The sequence below is a fragment of the Salvelinus fontinalis genome, chromosome 40 (assembly GCF_029448725.1).
Source record: "Salvelinus fontinalis isolate EN_2023a chromosome 40, ASM2944872v1, whole genome shotgun sequence".
NCBI lineage: Eukaryota > Metazoa > Chordata > Actinopteri > Salmoniformes > Salmonidae > Salvelinus > Salvelinus fontinalis.
In genome coordinates, this window is record NC_074704.1 from 16,798,011 (window position 1) to 16,825,959 (window position 27,949).

The 27,949-nt window shown below is 45.1% G+C and overlaps 1 protein-coding gene across 2 annotated transcripts; it reads left to right on the plus strand.

Moving 5' to 3' along the window:
• On the plus strand, positions 1–26,830 carry LOC129839816 (myosin-9-like). Of its 2 annotated transcripts, XM_055907466.1 has the most exons (41): positions 1–252; positions 6,180–6,511; positions 6,774–6,930; positions 7,036–7,063; positions 7,230–7,323; positions 7,813–7,830; positions 9,689–9,781; positions 9,912–9,975; positions 10,526–10,624; positions 10,979–11,122; positions 11,256–11,351; positions 11,654–11,925; positions 12,153–12,326; positions 12,616–12,789; positions 12,992–13,106; positions 13,429–13,622; positions 13,789–13,910; positions 14,030–14,099; positions 14,182–14,342; positions 14,487–14,595; positions 14,719–14,850; positions 15,189–15,395; positions 15,665–15,802; positions 16,061–16,184; positions 16,364–16,535; positions 16,858–17,070; positions 17,220–17,364; positions 17,733–17,939; positions 18,283–18,387; positions 18,486–18,638; positions 18,951–19,199; positions 19,505–19,717; positions 19,986–20,198; positions 20,350–20,511; positions 23,153–23,281; positions 23,378–23,466; positions 23,566–23,689; positions 23,909–24,117; positions 24,249–24,357; positions 24,982–25,154; positions 25,535–26,830. In XM_055907466.1, the coding sequence occupies exons 2-41, from the start codon at positions 6,185–6,187 to the stop codon at positions 25,644–25,646; spliced, it is 5,889 nt and encodes a 1,962-aa protein (XP_055763441.1). In that variant the 5' UTR covers positions 1–252; positions 6,180–6,184; the 3' UTR covers positions 25,647–26,830. The 2 variants fall into 2 exon arrangements, with proteins under 2 accessions (XP_055763441.1, XP_055763442.1); XM_055907467.1 differs by lacking the exon at positions 7,813–7,830.
• Positions 26,831–27,949: the final 1,119 nt, after the last annotated feature.

The following is a 27,949-nucleotide window of genomic DNA, read 5'->3' on the forward strand; positions in this document are numbered from 1 at the left end:
ACGAGGACGCGGGTCGCAGTCAGACCCTTCTCACCTGTGAATGATAAAGTGGGCGGATCATATTTTCGATATGTCCACCCTATGTCAGCCACGCCCGGCGCAGAGACAACAGAAAGGGAGATAATTGAGAAGGAAATCATCTGCAGTAGGGTTTTTGGAGTTTGCTGTCGCGTGGAAGGAGGTGCCTTTGCAAACACGGAAACCGATAGAGCAACCGAATTCACCCCGTAGTGCCGACAACCGAGCAAGAAGGTACGTTTTTATTTTTATCAAGGTTACGTATCTGTCGATCCCTCTGTAATCCTCGTGGAATGAGATCTACTTGGAATATGTTAGTGCTTACTTCGAAGTGTGTTGCGGGAAGCTTTACTAGCGACAACAGACAACTGTTATTTTTGTTCTGTGCTCATGTGCGCTTTGGCGTTTTATTGCGAATATAGATCGAAAGGTGAGGCGTCAGGCAGCAACCGTAATACTCGACGTCAAGGTATCCTTTGAAATATCCGTCGTCACTGCTTCCGGTGAGAACGTAGTCGCTGGTAGTAAGGGACACTTGGACAGATTGCAAACTACATTGCTAGTTTACATTAGTCCTGTCAAGCTTGCACCGTGACAGTTTGAGTAAAGCTAACCTGGGTGGCAGAATCTGCAAGGCTAAGCCAATTGTAGACTACCTGTACAATGATTATTTCCCCATGTCATGACAAGTAATTAACAATGACAACACCCAGTCAGTGTCCAATCCTATGCTCTGCTGCCCAAACTTGTTTTCTATTTCAAACCACAGCCATCAACCCTGTAGTAGTGCACTTTTTCCGTTGACCCATTTACTGTTTTGCGGAAGTTACTCTGGAAACAGTTTACTAAACTACCAATCGTTTTACACTGAAAGACGATAAGCTACACTAAACCTGCCCTAAAAAAACATGTTTAACTTAACTGAAGGCTAAAACTCACTCTGTCTAACTATGACCCGAAAGTGATTCGTTCTTGCAATTCGTAGTCTGACATTTCAGGGTTTTTTTTCTAGGGAAAAATGTATATTTTTGCCTGTTAAACAAACCATGTTTCAAGTGAGAATTAGGCAGGTCTGATGTGGAAAAATATACATTTGCCTAATAAACACATATATAAATATTTAAATTACTATTGGACTAAATTGAGTTCAATGCTCTCCAACACTGCCAATTTATCTTATGTCTTGGTTTGAAGATGGAATTTGAGACCATGGGTTGGTGGGAGCACAAAATGCATGCAGGCCCTGATATGGATCTGCCCCAAGGATACAACAGTTGCACATTCAAATGGTTTTGCCACCTGAAATACTGGGACTCGTGTTTGAGTTGTTTCGTGTGTCATTCAACTGTTGAGCCAAACCTGTATTCAGTTCAGGCCACTTGGCTGTCATACCATTTAGCAGAATGCAATGTTTCTGGTAGGAATCTAGTCCTTCCTTGGGGACTAGACCATACACACAATTATATGATTAGTACATGCATATCTGTTATGCAATCACATCAACAATCTTGCTTAGTTACTTCCCCAACCCATTTTCTCCCCTAGATACTAAAGTTGTTAATGCCAGAGACTCCTAGTACCTGCATTAACTAGATGAAGAAGAGACAGCCTGGTCTCAGACTACACGTAACATAGTAAATGTACATCTGGGGCACTCAAATTAGTATATGTTACGTTTGTTATAGTTGTGTATGACAGAAGGTTAAAGCAAAAAATAAGGTAGGGTGGTTGGGCGGGTGGGTGGGCGTATAAAGTGTATGTCTAGCAACCCAATGGTTGTGTGTTCGAATCTCATCACGCACAGCTTCAGCGTTTAAGCAACTTTCCGACTACTCTGCAACTACTTGGCATGTTGGCTAACCCTAACCCCAGCTAACGTTATCCACCTAGCTAATGTTGCTGACAACAAATTGGATTTCGTAACATAACATATGAAATGGATGATGGACATCCACGAATGAATACTTAACATATGAAATGTTACATATCATACTAATTGGAGTGTCCTGAATTTACATTTTACTATGTTACATCTACCCAAGAGTCAAGATTTTAAATAGGGGTGCATTAAGCCTACTTGGAGTGCCAGATGGGTGGTGATTGCACTGTTGGGACTTCCATTGGTTCCATTGTGCCATGCAATTAAGCCCAGATAGTATTTGAACAATTTCAAAATGCTGTTTAAAACCAGGTCTGAGTCACCACTAGCCAATGTATAGCTCTGGACAGACCTGCCCTGCTGTTCTCAGCATCACGTTTCAACACCTCCACGCACTTGTGTTCTTGGCCTCCATTCAATCCAGTCTTTAGCTTGGCTTCCCCCTGCCCTTTTAACAGACAGCCACATGCCATCTGCAGCAGCTTGAGCAGTAGGACTTTATTATGCGGTCTGATACAGTTTTGAAACGATGACTGCATAACCTAGGAAAATGATACTGGTTGGTAGCAGAGTTGGATGAGTTGCCTTAAAGGATTTATAGCAGCCGTCAGGCCGCAAATCATTGGCTACCGGGCTGCCAAATTATAATGTTTTTTTCCCCCGCTGGTTTATAGGACAAGTTAGCATTTTCTTACCTTCTCTTTTTTCCAAGTACTTTTTAAACCCAGATCTGGACCCAATGCACAGATCTAATGGGGCAACTGCAAGACGAACCATGCTGTGGTCTCTCGAGTGAATGGATAAGGAGTTGTGTTAAAGGGGCACTTCTGCCACTTTTCAACCTCATTCATTAACTTCAGCAACTTTTACACGTTACATTTATGTGCCTTTTTTCACATTTGTAGACATACACTGGAATTGTGCTGGAGACGATGGAAATTGGTTGAAAGTGGTGTAATGGCCTTTAATTGACACTAGTCATTTGAGTTGGCAGGCCAGTCATGAGTTGAAAGGTGACTAGGAAATCCTTGGCATTCACAGCCCACTGTATGGGCTTACACTCTGATCCTCTAACACTGTATGCCAATGGATACCATCAATTGTGCATGTCATTAGTGTCCTTTTTAGACTGAAGTTGGGCAATAAGACCCACAGGAAATGTATGTGTCAACACTGCAACACCATATCACGTAACTTCCTGTGGAAGTTGGCCCACAGTTAGCACTTTGTTGCTGAAAACCCACATTCATGTGAAAGTCTCTCATTCTTATTGTCGTCTTGTCTGCATTTCCTCATGTCTCCCATGAGAACCCATTCCTCCTATGTGTTTCAGATGGGGCTTATGTGCATGAGACCTGTCCCAGACCTGCTGTTTTCAACTCTTAATGATCGGCTATGAAAAGCCAACTGAAAATTATTCATGATTATTATTTGACCATGCTTGTCACTTATGAACATTTTGAACATCTTGGCATAGTTCTGTTATAATCTCCACCCGGCACAGACAGAAGAGGACTGGCCACCCCTCATAGTCTGGTTCCTCTCTAGGTTTCTTCCTAGGTTTTGGCCTTTCTAGGGAGTTTTTCCTAGCCACCGTGCTTCTACACCTGCATTGCTTGCTGTTTGGGGTTTTAGGCTGGGTTTCTGTACAGCACTTCGAGATATTAGCTGATGTACGAAGGGCTATATAAAATAAACTTGATTGATTGATCAGCCTGATCCCAGAACTTTGTGCCAACTTGTCACTCAATGTCACGTTTGGTCTGGTTGGCGAGACGGCACAAACAGATCTGGGATCAGGCTAGCATGCGTGGGTCATTATGAGTGGGAACAGTTAGTCCTGATTTTAAGCTGTGTACTCACACTGGTTTAGTAGTCCACTCTGCTGGCACGTGTAGTGGACAGCCAACAGCATGGACACAGATCCTTGAGGTGATCCTCCTCCCCCTCTGTCTTTTAATCAGAGCATCAGTCTGAGCCCGTAATGAACTTAGACACCTGGATGTTATCGTTCTGTCCCTCTATCCCCCTTTTCTCTTTGTCCCTATTATCTCACACTTTCTCCCTGATAGGGGGGACAGGGGTTAGAGACACGCACTGTTTAGTGTCCCAACCTCAGGCACTGGGGGACATAATCAACACGCGGTGTTTTGCAGGGAAGTGGGAGAGACCTTGCAATATATGCTGACACAGCCTCATTAGCCATCAAACAGTATAAGGCAGCGTTTACACAGGCAGCCCAATTCTGATATTTTTTCCACTTATTGTTCTTTTGAAATGTCACCTAAGATTTTTTCTGATCTAATTGGGCAAAAGACAAATTGGTGAGATCTGAATTATGCTGCCTGTGTAAATGCAGCCGAAGAGGTTTAGAATTACAATTGTGGACAAGGCAACCCTGTACATATGTAATCCTGACGATATTGATCTGACCTGGAATGGAATTACAATGTTACCATGGAGGAAAAACTGGTTACGACTGGGCGTTGTAGTCTGTACTTGTAGCCTAAGGCCCATGAGTATGCACACACACCCTTGAAAGGGTCATGGCTAGAGACGCAAGCAGATGGAAATAGAAATTGACCTAGAATACCTGGGCCTGTATTCATAAAGCGCCTCAGACTAGGAGTTCTGATCTAGGATCAGCCTTTTGGAGCATAATGAAAAGATTTAGGACAGGTGGGACCTTATCCCAGATCAGCACTGGGGCTACTCTGAGACGCATTATGAATTCAGGCCCTGTGATAGAAGGGGGACGTATTAGGTTAAGATGTGGAGTTGTCTGTGGTCGCCAATTTAACCTGAAGAGTGACGGTTTTCTTCAAGAGACATGGCATCTGTTCTTAGGGTGTGGTCTGTGTGTGGATGAGTATAATGACATGTCTCTGTCTAAACTTGCTCCAGACATTCCTCACTGGCTGTCCTGTTTTCTGTTCCCCTTCAAAGGAAGTCCTCATTTGTCTTCCTCTGACTAGTCCACTGCTGTTTACTTGTCCTTAAGACAATGTTATGTAATACGTGACAGCTGGGGTGCATTCATTATGACACACCGTAGCAAAACATTTTGGAACAAAACAAAAACCAAGCATTTGTTATTAGACAAAGTTCAGGTAGTCCCTTCATGTTTCATTCCCTTCTGTTTTGGTGATGAACATGATACTGGGAAAGCTATGTGGTGTTAAAGTACTCAACTGTCCATTGTTCATTTTAAGACATTGTCAGCTTCATTGAGCATAGGCATCAAGCAATAGTGGGAGTGTTTTGCTTAAGGAAGAAATATCAGAATGAGAATGTGACCCTGGTTGGAAGATGGGATGGTCAGGTAAACGAAAGTGGGGAGGTTAAAATGCATGTATGGAACAGTGGCGGGAGAGACACGTGACCAGGTCAATGCCCAGAAGTTGTCTCCACTTGTAGAGGGCAGCTGGAGTGAGAAAGACCAGCTTGTAAGGGCCAAATGTCACAATAGAGAGGTCTGTCTCACTGTGTGAATCCAATGACGTGTGCATGCGCAATTCCTGATTGTCACAACCTATTTAGTCTGATCCAGTTTATGCTTGGCAAAGTCAGTCCAAAACGCCTCTTACGTCTCATGAGAGAATCTGCCAAGCTTACAGAGGATCATCCTCATAATACATCCTCATAGTACAACCTCTAGCTTGCAGCCGTGTGTGAGCGTGTGCCTGCGGGGGGGGGGGGGGGGTGCGCCTCCTCTCGTACATGGCAGATAACGCAAATATTCCAGAGAAGCACGTTTCATGTAACGCAGGTTTACTTCATGCATTTTCAGCAAATGGGAATCGCATGTTGTGTATATGACCTAAACCTTTAATGGGTTGAGTGACTTATACGCTTAAACATTATTATGAAATCCACCTTAAGTCATTTTTCAACGGCCCGAACTGCACCTGCATACTGTTGAGTGCCCCTCGCTTTAAAGTAAGGAATTTTGACCAAAAGTGTTACGGCCCAGCAAAAATCTTAGTTAGCTCAGCATGTCTGCATTTTTCTCTAGACTCTTGTCCTATTTTCCCTATCCATCCTACAGCTATGTTCGAAGCAAATAAGTTACTCTACAGGGAGAAGCCAAATTCTATAGGGCCGGACATGAGTTCAGGATAAACTCCTGGCTCAAACCCTGATCATCTGTTTTTCACCGGGTGTTTCCATGACTCGTATTCTTCCTCTCCACTCTACAGCCACTGTTCTGGCTCACTTTCCTTTCTCCAGCCTACCTCCTGGGTGGTGTGGTCTTATCGTTGTTGTTGTCTTCGTCCCACAGCCACCATGTCCGAAGCGGACAAGTTCCTCTACAGAGACGGCGGTAAGGTCGCCAACCCCCTAGACCAGGCCGACTGGGCCACCAAGAAGCTAGTATGGATCCCTTCGGAGACACTGGGGTTCGTGGCCGGCTCCGTCAAGGAAGAGAAGGGAGAGGAGTGTGTGGTGGAGCTAGCCGATACAGGCAAGAGGGTGACGGTGAACAAGGACGATATCCAGAAGATGAACCCTCCCAAGTTCAGTAAGGTGGAGGACATGGCCGAGCTCACGTGTTTGAACGAGGCCTCAGTGCTGCACAACCTCAAGGACCGCTACTACTCTGGCCTCATCTACGTGAGGGTTTTGCATGCTTCATATGCACATATTGACATAAATACACATGCATGTAAAATAGCACATGTATACAGTAAAACGCTCTTATCCAGAGAAATGTACATTTCTGATAAATACACAGCACTCTGGACAACCAGTGATTTTGTAACGGCATATTATTCACGTTTAGTCTTTTGCCATATTGTGAGACATTTGGGTCAGAATCTTGGTATAGATGGTAAGTATTGCCTGTGTGCCGAGTCCCTTCTCTTGTGTCTTTCAGACGTACTCTGGCCTCTTCTGTGTGGTGATCAACCCCTACAAGTACCTGCCCATCTACTCCGAGAACATCATAGAGATGTACAAGGGCAAGAAGAGACACGAGATGCCCCCTCACATCTACGCCATCACAGACACTGCTTACAGGAGTATGATGCAGGGTGAGAATGTGATGACACACACACACACACACACACACACACACACACACACACACACACACACACACACACACACACTCATGCATTTTCTGTCTTCTATTTCAGATCGTGAAGATCAGTCCATCCTCTGCACGTAAGCTATGTCTGCTCAAAATCCTCCCTGTTTTATTTGTGTGTTGTCTAGCTCCTATGTGATGTTTTTGCCGTCTGTTCTCACCTTCAATCAGCAACTCCTGTAATCTCGCCCTCCCCCCTCATTTCTATCTAATTTCTCTCCCTTTTTCTCTTCTTTCCTACAGAGGAGAATCAGGAGCTGGAAAGACTGAGAACACCAAGAAAGTGATCCAGTATCTGGCACACGTTGCCTCTTCCTTTAAGTCGAAGAAAGACCAGGTCAGTACCAGGCCTCCTTTTCACTTTTCACTCCCCCTCTCCCTACACCTCCATTCTCTGTCCTCTGCAGTTGTCCTATTCTGCTGCTCATTTTCCCACCCCCCCCCCTGTACTTATTCTCTGAGTCAGAGTAGTTCCGTATTCCTAACATTCCTGTTTCAGGCCCAGACCTGCCTGCCACGCCTCCCTGCAGTCACCAGGGCCCGTATTCATAAAGTGTCTGAGGGAGTGCTGATCTAGGACCAGTTTTTGCATTTTAGCTCTCTATATGAGCAAAATAACATGGACGGGGTGACCTGATCCTTGATCAGCACTGTCTTTATGTGTAGGGCCCCATTTGCTGAATGGGGATTGTTGCATACAATCCATTGACATTGAGTCATTACAGTCCCTTCCAGTTGCGTGACAGTTTGTTTTAGAACTGTATGGCTAGTACTTGTGTTAAACTCTCGCTCTCTTTCTCTCTCTATCCATCGTTCCCATCTCTAGGGTGCAGCATTAGCACATGTGAGTTAATCACGCCCGCTCGCCAGGGCTTTTTCCCTTCATGTACATGCATGTTCTACTAACTGCAGTCTGTCTGCAAGCTGTGTGGTGGTGTAATGTACAGGTGAAATGATGTATTTGAGGTGTGGTTAAAGATCATGTTATATCGTAAGTCTAACACCTTAGATTTAGACCTAAAAGAGTACTGCTATTTCAAATGACTGCATAGTAAAGCATATCAAGTAACAATGATTCTGACTGTTTTTACACAGGTTGCCCAATTCTGATCGTTTTTTTTTCTCACTAATTGGTCAAAAGCCCAATCAGATCAGCTCTGAAAAATATCTGATGTGTTGGGTGAGATCAGAATTGTCCGCTGTGTAAACGCAGCCCTAGAACCAATTTAAGCTGTGTGTGTAGCTAGCAGGTGTTCAGCCATCAGTAAAGTGCTCATGAGTCATGCCACTAGTAGTAAAGGGGTAACCCAATATCATGTTTGTCTGGCCTTTGTCCACCTCATCTGGTTGGTCTTAGAACAGGGGGTCATCAACAAAAGTTGATTTATGTTTTGGTCTTACACGCCTGTGTGCTGTCTTGGGATCTCGGCGACTCTTGAATTCTCTCGCATGACTTTTAAGAGCTTTTGTTTTCGTGGACAGGAGAGTGAGTGTGCTGCTTGTACTTGGGCAACAGGTCTGGTGTAACATTTAACATGAATGCGGGGGTTTATTAGGAAATTATATCTTCCCTGGGGTCATACTTTCTTGGTTTGTATCATAATGGTAGCATATCCTGCTGTTTCCTGCTTACAGCCATGCACACTTGCTAATTTATATACGTCTGATGAACACTGATATAAGGCAATATACACTCGGTGGCCTGTTTTTGGTACACCACCCTGTTCACGAAAAATGGCTTGCTCCTACAGACAGTGAGTCACCTGGCCATGGCTTACTTTATAAAGCAGACAGGGATCAAGGCATTCATTTACTTTTTGATTGAATGTTAGAATGGGCAAGATGAGTGACCTAAGTGACTCTGAGCGTGGTATGATTGTCAGTGCCAAGCTCCCCGGTTCCAGTATCTCAAACGTCTGGCCTCCTGGGCTTTTCACTCAGGCTATACAGAATGGCGCGACGAACAAGAAACATCCAGTTAGCGGCCATCCTGTGGGTGAAAACCGCTTGTTAATGAGAGAGGTCGAAGGAGAATGGCAAGAATTTTGCAAGCTAACAGTAGGGCCACAAACGGGCAAAAAATGGCGCAGAATGGCATTTCAGAATGCACAACTGATCTATCCTTGTCACGGGTGGGCTATTGCAGCAGACGACCACACAGTTCCACTCCTATCAGTGGCACGTAATCACGTGGAAAAACATTGCCTGGTCCAATGAATCCCGGTTCCTGTTGTGTCATGCTGATGGCAGAATCCGGATTTGGTGTGAGAATCATAAGGCGATGGCCCCATCCTGCCTGGTGTCAACAGTACAGGCTGGCGGTAGAATGGTGTGGGGAAGGTTTTCGTAGCACACGTTAGGTGCCTTGATACTAATTGAGCAACATTTGAACACCACACCTTGTCGAATCACTGCCCTGAAGAATTCAGGCTGTTCTGGAGGCAAAGGGGTCCAACCTGGTACTAGATGGGTGTATCTAATGAACTGGCAACTAGTGTGCATAACATGGCTGTAGTTCCACGACTAACGCATGGAGTCAATCAGGTGCTCCCAATGCTTCTCGCGAAGATTAAATGCAACGCTTGCCGCATTGAATTAAGTAGTTGCAGCATTTAACTGCATGAATGCTCATGTTGAGTCGTCCTGCCATAATGATAACATTTGCTGTGTGAATATACTGCATGTATATGTTTTGTCACCAGGGGGAGCTAGAGAAACAACTTCTGCAGGCTAACCCAATCCTAGAGGCCTTCGGAAACGGCAAGACAGTCAAGAATGACAACTCCTCCAGATTCGTAAGAATCTTTTTTGTTTAAAAAAAACCAAACATTTGCGTCTTTGCAATTGTATTAATGACAAGAGAACAGTATTGACTGTAACTGGATCCAGTGACACCACCTCCTTGCTTTCTCTCACTCTTTCTAGGGGAAGTTTATCCGGATCAACTTTGACGTCAATGGATACATTGTGGGAGCCAACATTGAAACTTGTATCCTTTCAATCCATGTGTCTTCATGGTACTAGAAGTGTTATTTATTTATTTATATCAGCTTTTGATATCAGCAAATTATTCTAGCTTGAAGGCATATATATATATATATATATATATATATATATATATGCCTTCAAGCTAGAATAAAATAAAATATATATATCTCTATCTTCAAGCTAGAATCATTTGTTGAAAAAGCTGAGGGATGGGCCTGGATAAATATACACACTCAAATTCATGGACAGAGCTATGGATGCAAGGACTGACCATCCAGGATGGCAACATTTTTAGTTTTAGCCATGTCTCAGAACCCAAAATATAAGCTTGTTTGACTCCAATGTTTGTAAACAAATGTGCATGTTAAACACTGTATGGATAAGTTCATGAGCCATTAAGTTATTCTTCAAGTATCAATGGGTACATATCATTAGTTTTATATGTCCAAAAATTGACGTAGCAACTAAGGATTGTAGCTTTAACATAAAATATTTCATAACTTATTGGTTGTCTATGGTGGTTATTTTTTCTTGACGAACCATGTTGCCAGATCTGCTGGAGAAGTCCAGAGCCATCCGGCAGGCTAAGGATGAAAGGGCCTTCCACGTCTTCTATTACATGCTCACAGGCGCTGGGGACAAAATGCGCTGTGAGTGAGCAACAAACTCATTTTTAACCTATGTCATTTTTTGGGGTGCAGGGCAATTATTACATTTGTCTTTTTAGCAGAAACTCGTATCGAAAGTGACTTAGACAAACAATTTAGGGATAAGTTCCTTGCTCAAGGTCACATCGAACCAATGACATTTCGGTTACTGGCCCAACGCTCTTAACCACCAGGCTACATGCCGGCCATTATTATAAGTTTATGGTTGGACTGTAAAAAGTCTTGATTTTAAATGAAATGATATCCAGTAACACTTAAAGCCTGCAGGTATAATGCTTTAACTTGTAATAACTAAAGTATTTATAAGACATAAATGTGTTCTGTCTCTCTAACCAGCTGAGCTGTGTCTGGAGGACTACAAGAACTACCGCTTCCTGACCCACGGGAACGTGACCATCCCTGGTCAGCAGGACCGGGACCTGTTTGTGGAGACCATGGATGCCTTCAACGTCATGAGCATCCCAGAGGAGGAGCGGATAGGTACGCCAACTCCCCCTGTCACACCTGATTCTTGGCCTGTAATACTAAAGTGTTCAAGTAGCTGTTTACAGATCAATGCAATTTCTGTAAATGACTGAATTGTGATTTGATTGATGGTCTTGTTCTCCATCAGGTCTTCTGAAGACTGTCTCTGCCGTTCTCCAGCTGGGGAACATGAGCTTCAAGAAGGAGCGCAACTCTGACCAGGCCTCCATGCCTGACGACACAGGTACGTTTACATCTGTGTTTCACTAATAATTTCTGGTGTTCCCCCAGGATTGGTACTGGGTTCATTTTTTTTTATTTTAGTCCAGCACTGACGCACCTGTTTCAACTAATCAAGAGCTCTCTGATTTAATTGAATCAGGTCTTAGTGCTGGGTTGGAACAAAAGTGTGTACCCTTTACTCCACCACTTGGGTCCTTAATTAGACTTTGTCTCCTGCAACCCTCCTTCATGGCTTCTACAATCCCTTACCTAATCCATTCATCCAGCACCACCCACTCACCCACCCCTTTCTATCTGCCTCAGCGGCCCAGAAAGTGTGCCACCTGCTGGGCATGAACGTGACCGACTTCACCCGGGCCATCCTGTCCCCCAGGATCAAGGTGGGCAGGGACTACGTTCAGAAGGCCCAGACCCAGGAGCAGGCTGAGTTTGCGGTGGAGGCGCTGGCCAAGGCCTCCTACGAGAGGATGTTCCGCTGGCTGGTGATGAGGATCAACAAGGCCCTGGACAAGACCAAGAGACAGGGAGCCTCCTTCATCGGCATCCTGGACATCGCTGGCTTTGAGATCTTTGAGGTGAGCTGAAGATTGTGGGAAAGGGGTTTGTTGGTCATTGAATACAAATCAATGGATTGGTGTGAGTGGTTGTCAATTGTTTATCAAAATGTATCTTCATCTCTTTAGATGGTGCGTGGACTTCTTTACTGCTTTCTCACGTTAAGAAACTTTTCATTTCTGAGTTCCCACCAAAAAGGTCTGTCTAATGAATGTGTACCATCTCTTTTCCCCTCTTTCTCCTGTAGCTGAACTCGTTTGAGCAGCTGTGCATCAACTACACCAACGAGAAGCTGCAGCAGCTGTTCAACCACACCATGTTCGTCCTGGAGCAGGAGGAGTACCAGAGGGAGGGCATCGAGTGGAGCTTCATCGACTTCGGCCTGGACCTGCAGCCCTGCATCGACCTCATCGAGAAGCATGTAAGTGTTTTGCCACTACCTCTTCCCTAAATGGAATTGAGGCTTATTTGTTCTGTTCCAAATTACACATGTTGTCTTTGGACCACATAAACAGCAATCCATCCTTTGGTTTTGTTTACCTGGCTGCTGTCACCAAATGCTAACTTGAGCGTTTTTCCCCAAACCAATGCAAGTCAATATCCCCTAAAGTTGGCCTGTTTTTAAATGTCCTGCACAACCCAACATGCACTGAATTAGTGTCTCCACAAGTAGCTGATAGTTCCCCCCAAACCTTTCCCTCTGTTCCTAGGCCAGTCCTCCTGGTGTGCTGGCTCTGCTGGATGAAGAGTGCTGGTTCCCCAAGGCCACGGACAAGAGCTTTGTGGAGAAGGTGGTTCAGGAGCAGGGCAATAACCCCAAGTTCCAGAAGCCCAAGAAACTCAAGGACTCTGCCGACTTCTGCATCATCCACTACGCTGGAAAGGTCAGTTTACCACTCGTGGCGAATCTATCAATCACTAATTGGGTGGCAGAATTTGGTACTTTATGAATGTTTTCAGAGATCCTACAACTGATTTTTGAAAAACCAGGGCATTTTGCCAGAATTGATCTTGAACCTGAGCAAATTGGTAAAAGCACAACTTCTTGAAAGGTCACAAAATGGTTCCTCTCTTCCCCCTCCTTAGGTGGACTACAAGGCAGATGAGTGGCTGACGAAGAACATGGACCCTTTGAATGACAACGTGGCCACGCTGCTCAACCAGTCCACTGACAAGTTTGTGTCGGAGCTCTGGCGAGACGGTACGTCTCGAGATACCGAGAGCGGACTAGACCAGTGGAGTCCGAGGGGAGGACGGCTCAAAATGGATGGTTATCAAATGCATGATAACCATTTATGAGCAGCCTCCACAGGACTAGAAAGTAACTGGGTTGGACTGTAGACTCTAATAGTGTGATGTCACCTACTGTTGGTACATAACTGCATGATTGGTGTTGGCCAATAGAACTGCAGCAACCTTTCTGTATGTTTGAACTGAGAAAGTACATGGTGAAAGAAAATAACTGCAGGAAAGATGAGTTGATAAGTGCTATCTATGATCCTGTTTCTCCCTTTCTCTCTCAGTGGACCGTATTGTGGGCCTGGACAAAGTTGCTGGGATGTCTGACGGGGGGATACACGGGGCCACTAAGATCCGTAAGGGCATGTTCCGCACCGTGGGCCAGCTCTACAAGGAGCAGCTGTCCAACCTCATGACCACTCTCAGGAACACCAACCCCAACTTCGTCCGCTGCATCATCCCCAACCACGAGAAGAAGGTGTGGTGTCTAGTCATCAAATCTTCCATTGCTCAATGAGTGATTTGACTGAACTTAAATATATGATCAACGATAAATATGAGGCACAGGCAGTTGGTCTTTGCTTCAGCACATGTACTATAAAAATACTATTTAAAATCCTGACTCTTCACGTCATCACTGTCAGGCTGGTAAGCTGGAGCCCCATCTGGTTCTGGACCAGCTGAGGTGTAATGGCGTTCTGGAGGGGATCCGTATCTGCAGACAGGGCTTCCCCAACCGCATCGTCTTCCAGGAGTTCAGACAGAGGTAACCACAGAAACATTTCTTTGTGGTCATCTCCTTCCTGTTTATCCGAATCACCGAGCAGACTAGCCTGTTATTGTTTATCAGTGTCTAATCTTCTTAAACTTCTCCTGTTTTCCCAGATATGAGATCCTCACTCCCAACTCCATTCCCAAGGGATTCATGGACGGCAAACAAGCCTGTGTGCTCATGGTAAGAGGCGTCAGACCAAACCATCGTTCACCAGTCTTCCAATGTCATTCCCAAATGTCGTCATCCTCCTTCCTCTTCCCAGATCAAGGCCCTGGAGCTGGATTCCAACCTCTTCCGGATTGGCCAGAGTAAGGTGTTTTTCCGGGCTGGCGTCTTGGCCCACCTGGAGGAGGAAAGGGACATTAAGATCACTGACATCATCATCAGCTTCCAGTCCTGGTGTCGTGGCTACGTGGCCCGCAAGTAAGGAACTCGTCATTTAAAGCAGTAACTAGCAGAGGTTTGGCTTATGGTTTTATACTGCGTATTAGTTGGTGTGTGTGTGAGCACGCTACGTACACATACTCCAATAACATGTAGATTGATGAGCGTCTTTTCTGTCTCCAGAGCCTTCACGAAGAGACAGCAGCAGCTGACTGCTATGAAGGTGATCCAGAGGAACTGTGCTGCTTACCTCAAACTCAGAAACTGGCAGTGGTGGAGACTCTTCACCAAGGTACATGCACTCCGTTGCAAATCAATGTGGGAGCATCCTAATATCAGTGTTGCAGACCTCATCCCCTACTCCTCAGCTACCTGCATTGTCCTGAGTCCCTGTCCTCTTCTCCAACTCCCCCAGGTGAAGCCTTTGCTGCAGGTGACCAGGCAGGAGGAGGAGATGCAGGCTAGAGAGGATGAGCTGGAGAAGAACAGGGCGAGGCAGCAACAGACTGAGGAGCAGCTGCAGGAGTTCGAGGCCAAGCAGAAACAGGTATGGAGTGTCCCTTCTAGTAATTATATTTCTATGGATTGGATTAAGCCCCAATGTAAGGTAATGACTGGTACACTCAGAATGATTATGAATTGGTGCCTTTCAATATGTCTTGTTGGGGTGGTTTCCCAGACAGACTAGTCCTGGACTAAAGCGTTTAACTGAGATTCTCCTTTGAGTTTGATATTTAGTCCAAGGCTTAATCTGTCCAGGAACTCACCCCTAGTGTCTTATACATTGTCGGTGAATGGCGTGAATAACTTCCATAGTATCATAAACCAACCAGCATTTCAGTCTTGCATCATTGCCCTGTTTGACACATCCCCCCCCCCCCCCAGCTGAATGCAGAGAAGCTAGCCCTGCAGGAGCAGCTGCAGGCGGAGACGGAGCTGTGCGCCGAGGCGGAGGAGATGCGCTCCAAGCTGGCCACCAGGAAGCAGGAGCTGGAGGAGATCCTCCACGACCTGGAGTCCAGAGTGGAGGAGGAAGAGGAGAGGGTCACCCAGCTACAGACCGAGCGGAAGAAGATGCAGACCAACATTACGGTAGATTTAAATAAATAAAATAAAAATGTTATTTATGGTGGACTAACTTTCCCTTGTTAATTAAGCCTTGTGGTCCAAACCTGTCAGTCACATGTAAATAATAAGATATTACCTTTATTTCTCCTATTAAATTGACTTTGCAAATTGTCAATTTTCACTTCCATTTCACCCTCAAAGGGTGTGGCACTTTTTAATGAACTTGGAGTGATGGCAGGAATTGAGGTGAAAATATCTGAAATAAAACATTCCATATCTCTCCCTCTCTGTAGGACTTGGAGCAGCAGCTGGATGAGGAGGAGGCAGCCAGGCAGAAGCTGCAGCTGGAGAAGATGACCACGGATGCCAAGCTGAAGAAGATAGAGGAGAATGTCATGGTGCTGGCTGACCAGAACAACAAACTCCATAAGGTTTGTAGTAAAAGTTGATGCGTTAACTTGTTTATTCAGATGGCTGGAAGAATAAAATTATCACTTGGGCAGTAATTCATTCCAGCAATAAAGCAAGTAATCATGGACCAATTTTTATTAAGAGTATATTACTCTTTGGCATTCAGGGGCTAGGTGTTATCTTTGAATGTAATATCCGGTTGTGTCCTTATGGTTCAGACATTGTGTAACCTTCTGGAATTGTTTGTTGTGACTGTGTGTGGGGTTATTTGTTTGCAGGAGAAGAAGCTGTTGGAGGAACGCGTCTCAGAGTTCACCACCAACCTGACTGAGGAGGAGGAGAAGTCCAAGAGCCTGCAGAAACTCAAGAACAAGCACGAGGCCATGATCACTGACCTGGAGGGTAGGTGGACCGTAGACCTACCATGACATAGGTTCTATGTTTGAGGTGAACCACTTTTCCTTGTCTCTTATCCTTCTTCTGTACTGATCTGAGAGAGCCGGTGAGAGCAATCTGAGACCAAGAGACCACTTTAAAGTATTGAGACACAACCCTGGTTTCCCATCCCTCTCCTTCACCAGACCGGCTGAGGAAGGAGGAGAAGAGTCGTCAAGAGCTGGAAAAGAACCGCAGGAAGCTGGAGGGAGACTCCACGGAGCTGAATGACCTGATGGCTGACCTGCAGGCCCAGATAGCCGAGCTCCGAGCCCAGCTGGCCAAGAAGGAGGAGGAGCTAATGGCTGCTCTGGCCAGGTGAGGGAAGGGGAAACGCATGATTGGAGAAAGGGCCTAAATTCTATTTCTGATTGTGTATCAGTATTTGACATTTTTCAAAATGACGCATTATAGGCCGCATGTATGAAGAAAAACGCAGGCCACATTAAATTGGATTGCGGCCCACATTTGGTTGGCCTGAACGAGATATTTTACTTTCCATTGAAAGTTTGATCTGTTTGTTAGGATCTCATTAAGCCCAAACAGTAAAACCAAAGTCTACAAAATAGTCTTGTCTGACTTTAATTTCAATGCTTTACACTCTAACCCCCATCCTCCTTCGCTCCCCACCCCCCTCCAGGATAGAGCAGGAGGCCGCGGCCAAGAACACAGCCCAGAAGAAGATCCGGGAGCTGGAGGCCCAGCTTTCTGAGCTGCAGGAGGACCTGGAGCTGGAGAGGGCTGCAAGGGCCAAGGCTGAGAAACACCGCAGGGACCTGGGTGAGGAGCTGGAGGCTCTGAAGACTGAGCTGGAGGACACACTGGACTCTACTGCAACACAGCAGGAGCTCAGGTACTGGGAGCGTGCGCACACACACACAGTTGGAGGTGAAGGACAGCAAGACGTGGTTTGCTATGAGTAAATGTCAAGTTTTAGAAATAGACAATTACCCATTGAAGACCTATGGTGCGATTCCCCTCTTTCTCCTCCATCCTGTTCAGAACCAAGCGTGAGACTGAGGTGACCCAGCTCAAGAAGGTTTTGGAGGACGAGGCCAAGGTGCACGAGCTGCAGGTGGCTGAAATGAGGCACAAACACAACCAGGCCTTCGACGAGCTCAACGAACAGCTGGAGCAGGCCAAGAGGGTGAGAGCTCACTTAATGCCTACACATGAACAGTATAATGCAGTTTATGGGGGAAAAAAAATGTCTTGGTGGATCGGGTGCATATGGTTCTCTAACATGACCGTGTGAATGGTGGAATCTTTATTTACATTTTATATTGCCTGACGGGTGACCGGTCAGCCCGTAACGTTCAACATTTTATTGTAGTAGTTTGTATTTCATATTAAAGTCTTCATCTGCATATATATATATATATATATATATATATATATATATATATATATATATATATATATATATATATATATATAGTAAAACATGCTGTAGGTTCTAGTATTTTGGTAGAGAACCGCCGATGTAACCTCCTGCCCATGTGTCTGCTCGTTCAGAACAAGGCGTCAGTGGAGAAAGCCAAGCAGGCCATGGAAAGCGAACATAATGAGCTGGCCATCGAGCTGAAGACCCTGAACCAGGGGAAGAGTGAGTCAGAGCAGCGCAGGAAGAAGGCTGAGACCCAGGTCCAGGAACTGCAGATCAAACACTCTGAGAGCGAGAGGCAAAGGAAGGAGCTGGCCGAGAAGGTGGCCAAGATGCAGGTAGGTGTGGACTGGATGTTGGCTACTGTGGCTTGGCTGTAGCTGATGGAGAAAGGGAATGGTAAGAGGGCGGATGAATGGGGATACAGAACACTTTGGGGGATTTCAAAGTATTATTATGTTGGGTGGATGGATGAATAGAAGAACGTTATACAACTTTATTTGTCACATGCACCGAATACAACAGGTGTAGACCTTAGAGTGAAATGCTTACTTACGAGCCCTCGACTCCATTTCTTGAACTTCATTGTTAAGAAAATATGGATGGATGATAGTGAATATATGTTTCTATATTAGGGATAATGGATTGATGTGGTTAATTCCTCCTGTGTCTTGTCTCTAGTCTGAGCTGGACAACGTCAACAGCGTGTTGAGTGTGGTTGAGGGCAAGTCCATCAAGGCAACGAAAGACTGTTCCACTGTGGAGGCTCAACTGCAGGATGTACAGGTACGGTCACACACACCCATGTTGTGCTGTTTGGAAATGGCCTTACACACACACACACTGTAACCATTCTTTCCCTCCCTTTTTGTCCTCTTTTCTAGGCGCTGCTCCAGGAGGAAACTCGTCAGAAGCTCTCCTTCTCCACTCGTCTGCGTCAGATGGAGGATGAGCAGAACAACCTGAGGGAGACGCTGGAGGAAGAGGAGCTGGTCAAGAAGAACACGGAGAAGCAGCTCTACACCCTCCAAGCGCAGGTTGCTAACACATTCCTGTCCCTCTACCTCCATAATACTACCCAGTTTTGTTCCCCCTATCGTGCATGTATTACACCACCTAACTGAATGCTTACAAATCTTTCTATTTTCTCAATCAAATCCCCTGCTTGAACTATGCCACCTTGTACGCTAGGACATATAGACCATGAAGTCTGAGGCATTTCATGTATTTTACATATTGACACGACCTTGATGCTTTAGCTTGACCAATCAACTCTACATGTCATGTGCATCTTCCTCTCCCCTTTTACCCCTCTACCAAAACTTCTCATAAACTTCTCTTATCCTCAGCTGACGGAGATGAAGAAGAAGATAGAGCTGGAGACCCAGTCCCTGGAGGGGGCGGAGGAGAACAAGAAACGGATGCAGCGGGAGCTGGAGGGCATGGGCCAAAAGCTGGAGGAGAAGGCATCGGCCTATGACAAGCTGGACAAGACCAAGACCCGTCTGCAGCAGGAACTAGATGACATGATGGTGGACCAGGACAACCTCAGGCAGACGGTGTCCAACCTGGAGAAGAAGCAGAAGAAGTTTGACCAGGTGAATGGGTTGATGGGTGATGATGGCATAGAGGTTCTATAGCAGAGGTGAGCACCTCTGGTCCTAGATGGCCGAAGACTGGAACCACTGCAGCCCTCAAGGACTAGATAACCCTGTTTTTAGAGGCTTATTTGCTAGATTGACTCACTGGCCCGTGACAAGCGATTCATAAAATGAACGTGTAATGATTGATGTATTGATCAATAATTTCAGGTTCAAATTTGCTTCGAGCACTATATCAAAACAAAAATTAGATTTGACTCAACTGTCTTACTGAAATATTTTCTCGCCTGTCCTGATAACAGATGCTGACTGAGGAGAAGACCATCTCCAGCCGGAATGCTGAGGAGAGGGACCGGGCTGAGGCCGAGGCCAGGGAGAAGGAAACGCGGGCCCTGACTCTGACCCGCGAGCTGGAGACCATTAAGGGCCTGAAGGATGAACTGGACCGGGCCAACAAGGTCCTCAAGGCAGAGATGGAGGACCTGGTCTCATCGAAGGATGACGTCGGTAAAAGTGTAAGTCCGATCACAGATGTTGTTGTTGAACTCTCTAGAAGGATAGTGGAACTATTGATAGTGGGTGAATCAAGTTCTCGATTCATTGCGTCCTGTCTTCTAGACTCCTAAAAATGCAAGTCCAGTCCGACCTCCTCTCCAATGTGTTTTGCAAATCGGAAGGATGTGAAGACTTGAGGATAGTTAGGAACTTTTCCAAACGCTGCAAAATGTGAATGCCCCATCCCTCCCAAACTCCCTCATTCCTCCTTTTTGTCTCTTGGTGCAGGTCCATGAGCTGGAGAAAGCAAAGCGTGCCATGGATCAACAGCTGGAGGAGATGCGCGTGCAACTGGAGGAACTGGAGGACGAGCTGCAGACCACAGAGGACGCCAAGCTGCGTCTGGAGGTCAACATGCAGGCCATGAAGGCCCAGTCCGACAGGGACCTGCAGGCCAGAGACGAGCAGGGTGAAGAGAGGAGGAAGCAGCTGGTCAAACAGGTACTGGGTTGTGTTCATTACATACCAATTGGAAGAAAACAGTCCGAAACCGGAAGAGAGTACTTGAACTTATCCAATAAGAAATGCTCATTAAAAAAAAAAAAATTCTTGAACCTACTAAATACAACCTTGGATCTGTGATGTTCCCCAGGTGCGTGAGTTGGAGACTGAGCTGGAGGATGAGCGGCGGCAGAAAGCCCTGGCCGTGGCTGCTAAGAAGAAGCTGGAGGCGGACCTGGGAGAACTGGAAGCAGGCATCAGCATGGCCAACAAGGGCCGTGACGAGACCCTCAAACAGCTGAAGAAATTGCAGGTAATACAGAGGGACGCACACAGGAGGGCAGTGAGTTGAGGCTTTTACTGGTATTTCCAGGATTTTCCGCTAGGGTTGCTGCATGTATGAAATGTTTTGTAATTGACACGTTTCCTTTCAATTAAAAGGTGTTGGCTTGCCAATTGCTAGACCTGGGTCTGAGTCTCGGTCGGGGCTACCTCCTGAATTTGCTATATTATACTTCCATGGTTGGTTTCATTGACTCTCCCTTTTAATTGACCATTATTCTTTTTGCTACAACTTCCAAGTCTGTTGGAGAGGATCAGCTTGTGCAAATTGAGGTATAGAATAAATGATCTACAAAAAGTATTCCCTGCCAAATAATAGGTTTTGTGCATCGCGTTAGTTATGTTATTGGGGTGAAGGTTAGTGTTAGGACATAGACAAGCTCACTACCATGATACACTTCCACACTCCATCCCCAGGTGGCAGCAGCAACTTGGTCGAGATGCTGAGCCAAGCCTTTATTTGCACATAGGTGCTGCCAATGAAGGTGATAGTCAGATAGTCAGTGTCCCAGCTTTTTATATATATATTTTTGTTTTGTCACCATATGAACAAATAATAACCTGCTTGGACTGGCCGACCAAGACAATTCCCCAAAATGTTCAAGCTACGTTTGCTCCATGTGGTGGGGTGTGGCATGAAGTGACTTAAAGGGATCATGCATGATCTTCTACGTACCTGGAGTCTGAACTTGTGGATACCATTTTGTTTGTCTCTGTGTGCTGTCTGAATGTAGTTGGCAGTAGAGTGAATGCTAACTAGCATTAGCGCAATGATGAAGTCTACGGGTAGCAATGCAGATGTTTGTCTATAGTATGCTAGGAGAGGTTTTGAGCAGTGCTAGTTATGGTTAGCTGATTTCAGCTGATGGTTTTTGGTCAACAAATGTTTGGAGGTGGCCACGAGGTTAGTACATTGCTTGCAGCTGGTATTCCTTATCTACAGTAGGGAATTTTAATATTTTATTTTTTGGTATTAGATTTCTCAGTTGAGTCTGAGGATGTGCTAGGCTAGTGGCTAACTGTTGCTATGTTTGGTAGCATTTGGTGCATGGCGTGGTTCTCTGAGGCTTGGTGCATGTGTTTGGTTAGCGGTGAGCTAGCGGTGAGCTAGTGGCTTACTGACTTGTCAGTTGATTTATTTTTCTTTGGCCTACTGATTTTTAACTATGGGGCTATTTGAAGAGGATCGTGGGGTTTTCCTCAAGCTGAAGGATCAGTTATTTCAGGTGGCAGAAATGCTGGAGGTTGAAATAGCAGAGGAGTTGAACGAGGTTACTTTGAATGGTCAGTGCTTTTTGGGTTCCTTGGGACATCCTCAACTCAAACTTTAACCATAATCTTATCCACTTCAAATGGGGGACGTCCCAAAGATCCCGGATAGTGAGGACTGTTGAACAGACAGGTGTGTTTTCTCCGGTTGTTGGGTGTGGCAGGGGTATGGCATGATGAATAACGTGTTTTAAAGGGCAGCAGCCATGCTGACAGTGTTCCCTAACCACCATTGTCAACTGGTCATTCAGAACAGCGCTTTGTTTAATTGACATTCCACTTTGTTTCGTACTGAACGCAGCCCGAGTGGAGTTTCTCAAGGATAGTTGAGGTATGCCCAGTTTGTAAAGTTACACATGTTCAGAAGAGTGCTCATGAAAAACAATAGGGAGGAGGATTTGTGGGGGGCCCTGGAGGAAAGGACATTATTTGCTGAACTAGGAAATCGTTATTGTCTCTAGCTGAGACCACCTGGGCAGAGATATGATGTAGTGTGCCTAATGCAGGTTGAGATTCATGTGTCTATTTAAGGACATGTTCCTTGTCAAACTAGCTAATGTTGTGGTTCCTCAGCAGGCTGACCGTGAGTTTGTTTAGGTGTCAGATTTAGCTGACAATTTTCTCACTAAACTGAAGGAGACTTCCCAGTCGTGATGCTAGAAGACCTGATCTGGGTTTTGCAGGGTGACGCTGTTGTTTTTTGAGGAGATTCAGGAGCTTGAAAAAAAGTTTGGAACAGCCAGATCCACCGGTTTTGTCACTTGCGGTTGACAGTTCCTGTAGCATGGAGGCCTAGTGAGTCTCCTGTTAAGGTGGAGGAAAGCGAGGATATGGCTCGTGGTTTCCCTCCAGTGAGCACTCCGGGCTGAGCAAAGAGGCGTTGGAACGGTTGTTCCTAGTGAGTGTTCTGAAGTTGGTTAATGTTCACGTGTCCCTGGTGGTGGTTGCTCCAAGTCTCATCGGCGCTTGCATATCCGATGGCGCTTGTGACCATGGGCCTAGTTAATGGAGTTGGTCTCAGTTTAGAACCAGACGGGTCCCAGCTGGTGCCTTGAACAAACCAAGTCAGACCTTTGGCAGGAAGTAATTACCTGAGTGCAGAGCAGTGAATTTGATGCTTTTGGTTTTGAGAATGGCTTGGTCTCTCACACGTGGTAACCTTCTCTATGCACCAAAAGTGAGTTGAAGGCATGTTCAACAGCTGCTAGGAGGTTTACACCAACAAAAACGTAGTTCACAGCTCACTACAAATTAGGCAGTGTGCAGTCTATTTCAGTAGAATGATACCAAGCCCTACAGTCTGTGGTACTTGACTCCGTCCTTTGTGGTTCTCTCCTATACAGGCCCTGTTGAAAGATCAGATGAGGGAGCTGGAGGACCTGCGTCTGTCCAGGGACGAGGCCCTCAACATGGCCAAGGAGAACGAAAAGAAGGTCAAGGCAATGGAGGCTGACACCATCCATCTCCAGGAGGTATGCCCATCTGTCTGCAGGTCTCGCTCGCTGTCTCCACCCGCACTGTCCGTATTCTTATGCTCATCATGACATACTCCTCTCAATCTTCCATAGGAGTTGGCGTCTGCTGAGCGAGTCAAGAAACAGGCCCAGACAGAGAGGGACGAACTGCAGGACGAGCTCAGCGGCCACAACTCTAAGAAGTACGGCTCAGACACCTCCATAGAAACACTGAAATTGCATTAATTTGCCATTTCTGTGATGGTTTTCTTCTAACCAACCAAAATGTATCTCGCCCTCAGTTCCCTGACGGTGGATGAGAAAAGGAGGCTGGAGACTCGTATCGCTAAGCTAGAGGAAGAAATGGAGGAAGAGCAGTTGAACACAGAGATGGTCAACGACCGCTTGAGGAGAAACACACTGCAGGTAATGAACTGATCGCAAAGCTGAGGAAGCTGCACCTAGAAAGTATTTCAATTGTATTTATCTGGGTTAGTCACAGGGAGATAAAGGGAGAGTTTCAACCTGAATCGTTAGCACTATTTGTAGAAGTACTCAATTGAGAGAAATGTCTAATGTTATGGGCCGGCCACTACATTGTTCAGTTCATCTCAATGCATAGTCTTGTCCATACCTCCGCCCTAGACCGACCAGCTGATCACTGAGCTGACAGCGGAGCGCAGTACCGCCCAGCGCCTGGAGGGCACCCGGGCCCAGCTGGATCGGCAGAACAAGGAGCTGACGCTCAAGCTGCAGGAGCTGGAGGAGACTGTGAAGTCCAGATACAAGGCCTCTATCGCTGCCCTGGAGGCCAAGATACTGCAGGTAGAGGAGCAACTGGACTTGGAGTCCAAGTAAGTAAAAACCATCGGCCTGGTCTCCCTTAGTCTTTCCTCAAGTCCTCTCCCCTTGCTTCCTTCTCAATGTATTGTAGGAGAGGATCCAAGGTCCCTCCCCTTTGACCTATGAATTTTTTCTTTCTAAGGGAGCGTCAGCAATCGTCCAGGCTGGTCAGGCGCGCGGAGAAGAAGGTGAAGGAGGTGCTGCTGCAGGTGGAGGACGAGAGACGCAACACAGAGCAGTACAAAGCAGAGGTGGGTCCTCTCTGCATAGAACTAGATCAGTTACCCCTATATCAGTAGCACCATGGGTGTATATCAGTGGAGGCTGCTGAATTGCTAGAACGGAGCGAATGGCATCAAATCCATGGAAGCCATATGTTTGTATTTGATATCATTCTACCTCAGCCATTACTATGAGCCCGTCCTCTCCGATTAAGGTGCTACCAACCTCCTGTGGTATGTGTGTATAGTCCCAGGTGCAATGTAACCAGACAAGCGACATGACGGATGCAGATTGTATAATCTCCATGTATTGTAAAGGTCTGGGGTGTTCATTAGTCAGATTGGTTCCTTAGTAAACGTTTCCGTTGGAGAACAATCTGAAGTAAATGGAGAGGGACCTAACTGAATTTATCCAGTAAACTCTAGTTTTGGTTGCAAAATGTTTTCTTTTTGGAGTAAACGATTTCTGTTACAAAAAAAAAACATTTTGCAACAGACTAAACGTTTTCCAATGGAAACCGACGAATGAATAAACCCCATGCTGTATAGATGCAGCCACTGAACCACCTTGCACAGTTACTGTATAGCCTCCATAGATGAAGGATGCATAGATTTGCAGCCACTGATCGAACGTCCTCTACCTGTACTCCACAGGCGGAAAAGGCGAACAACCGCACACGTCAGCTAAAGCGTCAGCTGGAGGAGGCAGAGGAGGAAGTGACACGGGCCAACGCCAACCGCAGGAAGCTGCAGAGGGAGCTTGAGGATGCCACTGAGTCGCAAGACGCCGTGACCCGAGAGGTCAGCACCCTGAAGAGCAAGCTCCGGTATGGTCGTCCCGTCACCCTATATTCATTAGTGAAATGTTGCACAAGGTTTAGTTAGAAATGGATTGTGTAGAGCAGGGTTTCCTAAACTCGGTCCTGTGGCCCGCCCTGGGTGCACGTTTTGGTTTTTGCTCCAGGTATAGAGTCTGTATGTCAGGTAGAATAGGTGATTGTGTCAGATTTATTTGTAACATTTATTTTGGCAACATTCTGAACTCAAGAGTAATGGCGTTTTTGGCACCTTCTTACAGAAATACAATGCGTTACTGTGTCTGACTTTGAACAAGCATAAAAGGATCTCAATGTGTTACTTTAAGTAATTGCACAGTCATAAAACCTGTTACCAAATATCTCTGAAGTGGTTGATTTACTCTTTGCAGGCGCGGGGACTTGCCTTTAAACATGCGCCGTGTCATGAATCGCACAGGCATGGGGGACAGTGATGAGGAGATGGATCTGCCCAGCGACGCATCCAAGCCTATACCTGAGTGAGATGAACGTGACAGGAGAGAGCAGTCAACTTTTTTACAGGGACCATACTGGAAATGCAATATCTATCATAGATTTAAATAGTGCATTTTATAGCGGACTGCTCATTGAGCCGTGCTTGCGATCATACAAATAATTGTATAACAAGATTTTTACTATTCTCTTCAGTGTCCATTTTTGACAATCTGTTTTGTTCAGGTAGGAGATCTGAGATCGTTCTTCTAGATTTACTAATTGACATTTGAAATCTGTACAATGCATTTTGTGCATGTGCAAAACAAATCTGTGGCCAAATTTATATATTTTGTCATGAATGTGACTTTTTTTAGAGGCTAGCTTTCCAAATTATATCTGACATTCTAGATCCTTTTTTGTACTCTGCCATCTTCAATATTATACAAAGTATATTATTCAGACATGGTTTAGCAGCTTAAATTGTTACTGTGGCTAGAATACACCACAATATCCGTTGAGACCTCTTTTTCCCCTGGAACTTGATTGATACTGTTTCTGCCATCTTTTGCTGTGCACATGGATTTATTTTCTTTATGAATGCAGTAATTTAATATGGTTAATTAGTGGGGGGGTTTTCACTGCTATTTTCTGCACGCACAGCTATATTTCTCTATTCATCCTCATTGTAGTACTTGCCTCACATTAGGACATGAGGTTTGCACACAGTTATTACATCTACAGATAGAGCCTGCACTTTAAATGTAACGGTCACACTGGAATAAAGTTTGTGCATACACTGAGAATAACTACAGCCTTAACACTTGAAAATCGTATTATGCTGAAGTGTGTGGGGGGGGGTCTTTTCCGATAGTTATTGGTGTCTTGAAATTGACTGCTTTGATCTGATCCATGTGCTCTGCTAAATAGGGAAAATGGTGGTGGGGTTAGATGGCGCACTGTTCTTTGCACATGGCTGGCAGTGACTACCACATGGTGTGAGTTCTACTTCATATCTAAGACTAGATACTCTTTTTAATCTAGCTCTGTCACTTTCATTTGCTGTTATCGCACTTTCACATATTTTAATTATTTAGCGCTTATAGATATTCTGCAAGATAGTGGGGGATGGCTGCTTTTGCTAAATTTTCACTCAAGGTTTAATGAATTGTAACTGAGGGGTGTTTTGTATTTTATCAGATGCTATGTTTCAATAAAATTATTTTAAATGATAATGACTGCAATATTTGTAACCCTGAAATGAATAGTGATGCAGTGAATATGATATTCACAGTAACAGTTTTAACCTCTGATCGGTGTTCTCCCTGCGGGATGGTTGAGCTAATGTGACTAGCATGTAAGTAAAAATAAAATTTCCCAGGACATAGACATCTGATATGGGCAGAAAGCTTACCTTGTTAATCTAACTGCACTGTCCAATTTACATTAGCTATTAGTGAAAGAATACCATGCTATTTGAGTGCCCAGTTATGAACTTGAAAATGTATTAAACCAATTAAGCATATTTGGGCGGTATTAATACATGTTTAACAAATGCAATGGTTCATTGAATCAGTCAAATTTGTGCCACACTGCTGCCATCTAGTGGAAAATCTAAATTGCGCCTAACCTGGAATAGTACATTATGGCCTTTCTCTTGCATTTCAAAGATGATTGGGGGATGCATGTGTTTTCTTAATCTTTTACCAGATCTAATATCTTATTCTCCTACATTAATTTCACATTTCCACAAACTTAAGTGTTTCCTTTCAAATGGTATGAAGTGTATGCATATCCTTGCTACAGGCAGTTAGATTTGTATGTCATTTTAGGTAAAAATTGTGGGGGGGGGGGGGGGTGGTATGATCCTTTAACCCTCCTGTTGCGTATGTTAATTCTGTTCCCGGTCCAAAATGCCCACCCCATTATAGCGGATTATAAATCCATAATGCATATTGCAATCTTTTTATGAACTTAAGTTATTGTGAACTTCTATTTGCTATTTATGGCCTTTAGGCCTCACTGACCTGAGCTCATAACTCGATTGTGAGTAAAAGCATAATGTATGGATTATTTTGACTATAACAAATACTCAGATGAAATTTATTGTGCTATTTGTCACAGACTACTTTGTGTCAAAGTTTAACAAGGACTTTCTCCTCACCAGTGTCATGATCAAAGACATCAAGAGCCTCACATACAGTATACCATTTGGTCATTGTGCTGCCACAGAACGAATTGTGAGCAAAGCCTTATATACCAGAGCTGCAAGAAAAGTTCTATATATTATTGAAACATTGTTGCGATAGTGAGCATGCCAACAGGTGTGGTTCCTGTGGGGGTTGCCATGGAAG

Bases quoted from the DNA above. Each gene is read 5' to 3' on its own strand.
- LOC129839816 (XM_055907466.1), top strand. From the start codon at position 6,185: ATGTCCGAAGCGGACAAGTTCCTCTACAGAGACGGCGGTAAGGTCGCC. The intron at 11,123-11,255 runs GTACGCCAACTC...GTTCTCCATCAG, and splicing joins CCCAGAGGAGGAGCGGATAG to GTCTTCTGAAGACTGTCTCT. The intron at 16,185-16,363 runs GTAGGTGGACCG...CTCCTTCACCAG, and splicing joins CATGATCACTGACCTGGAGG to ACCGGCTGAGGAAGGAGGAG.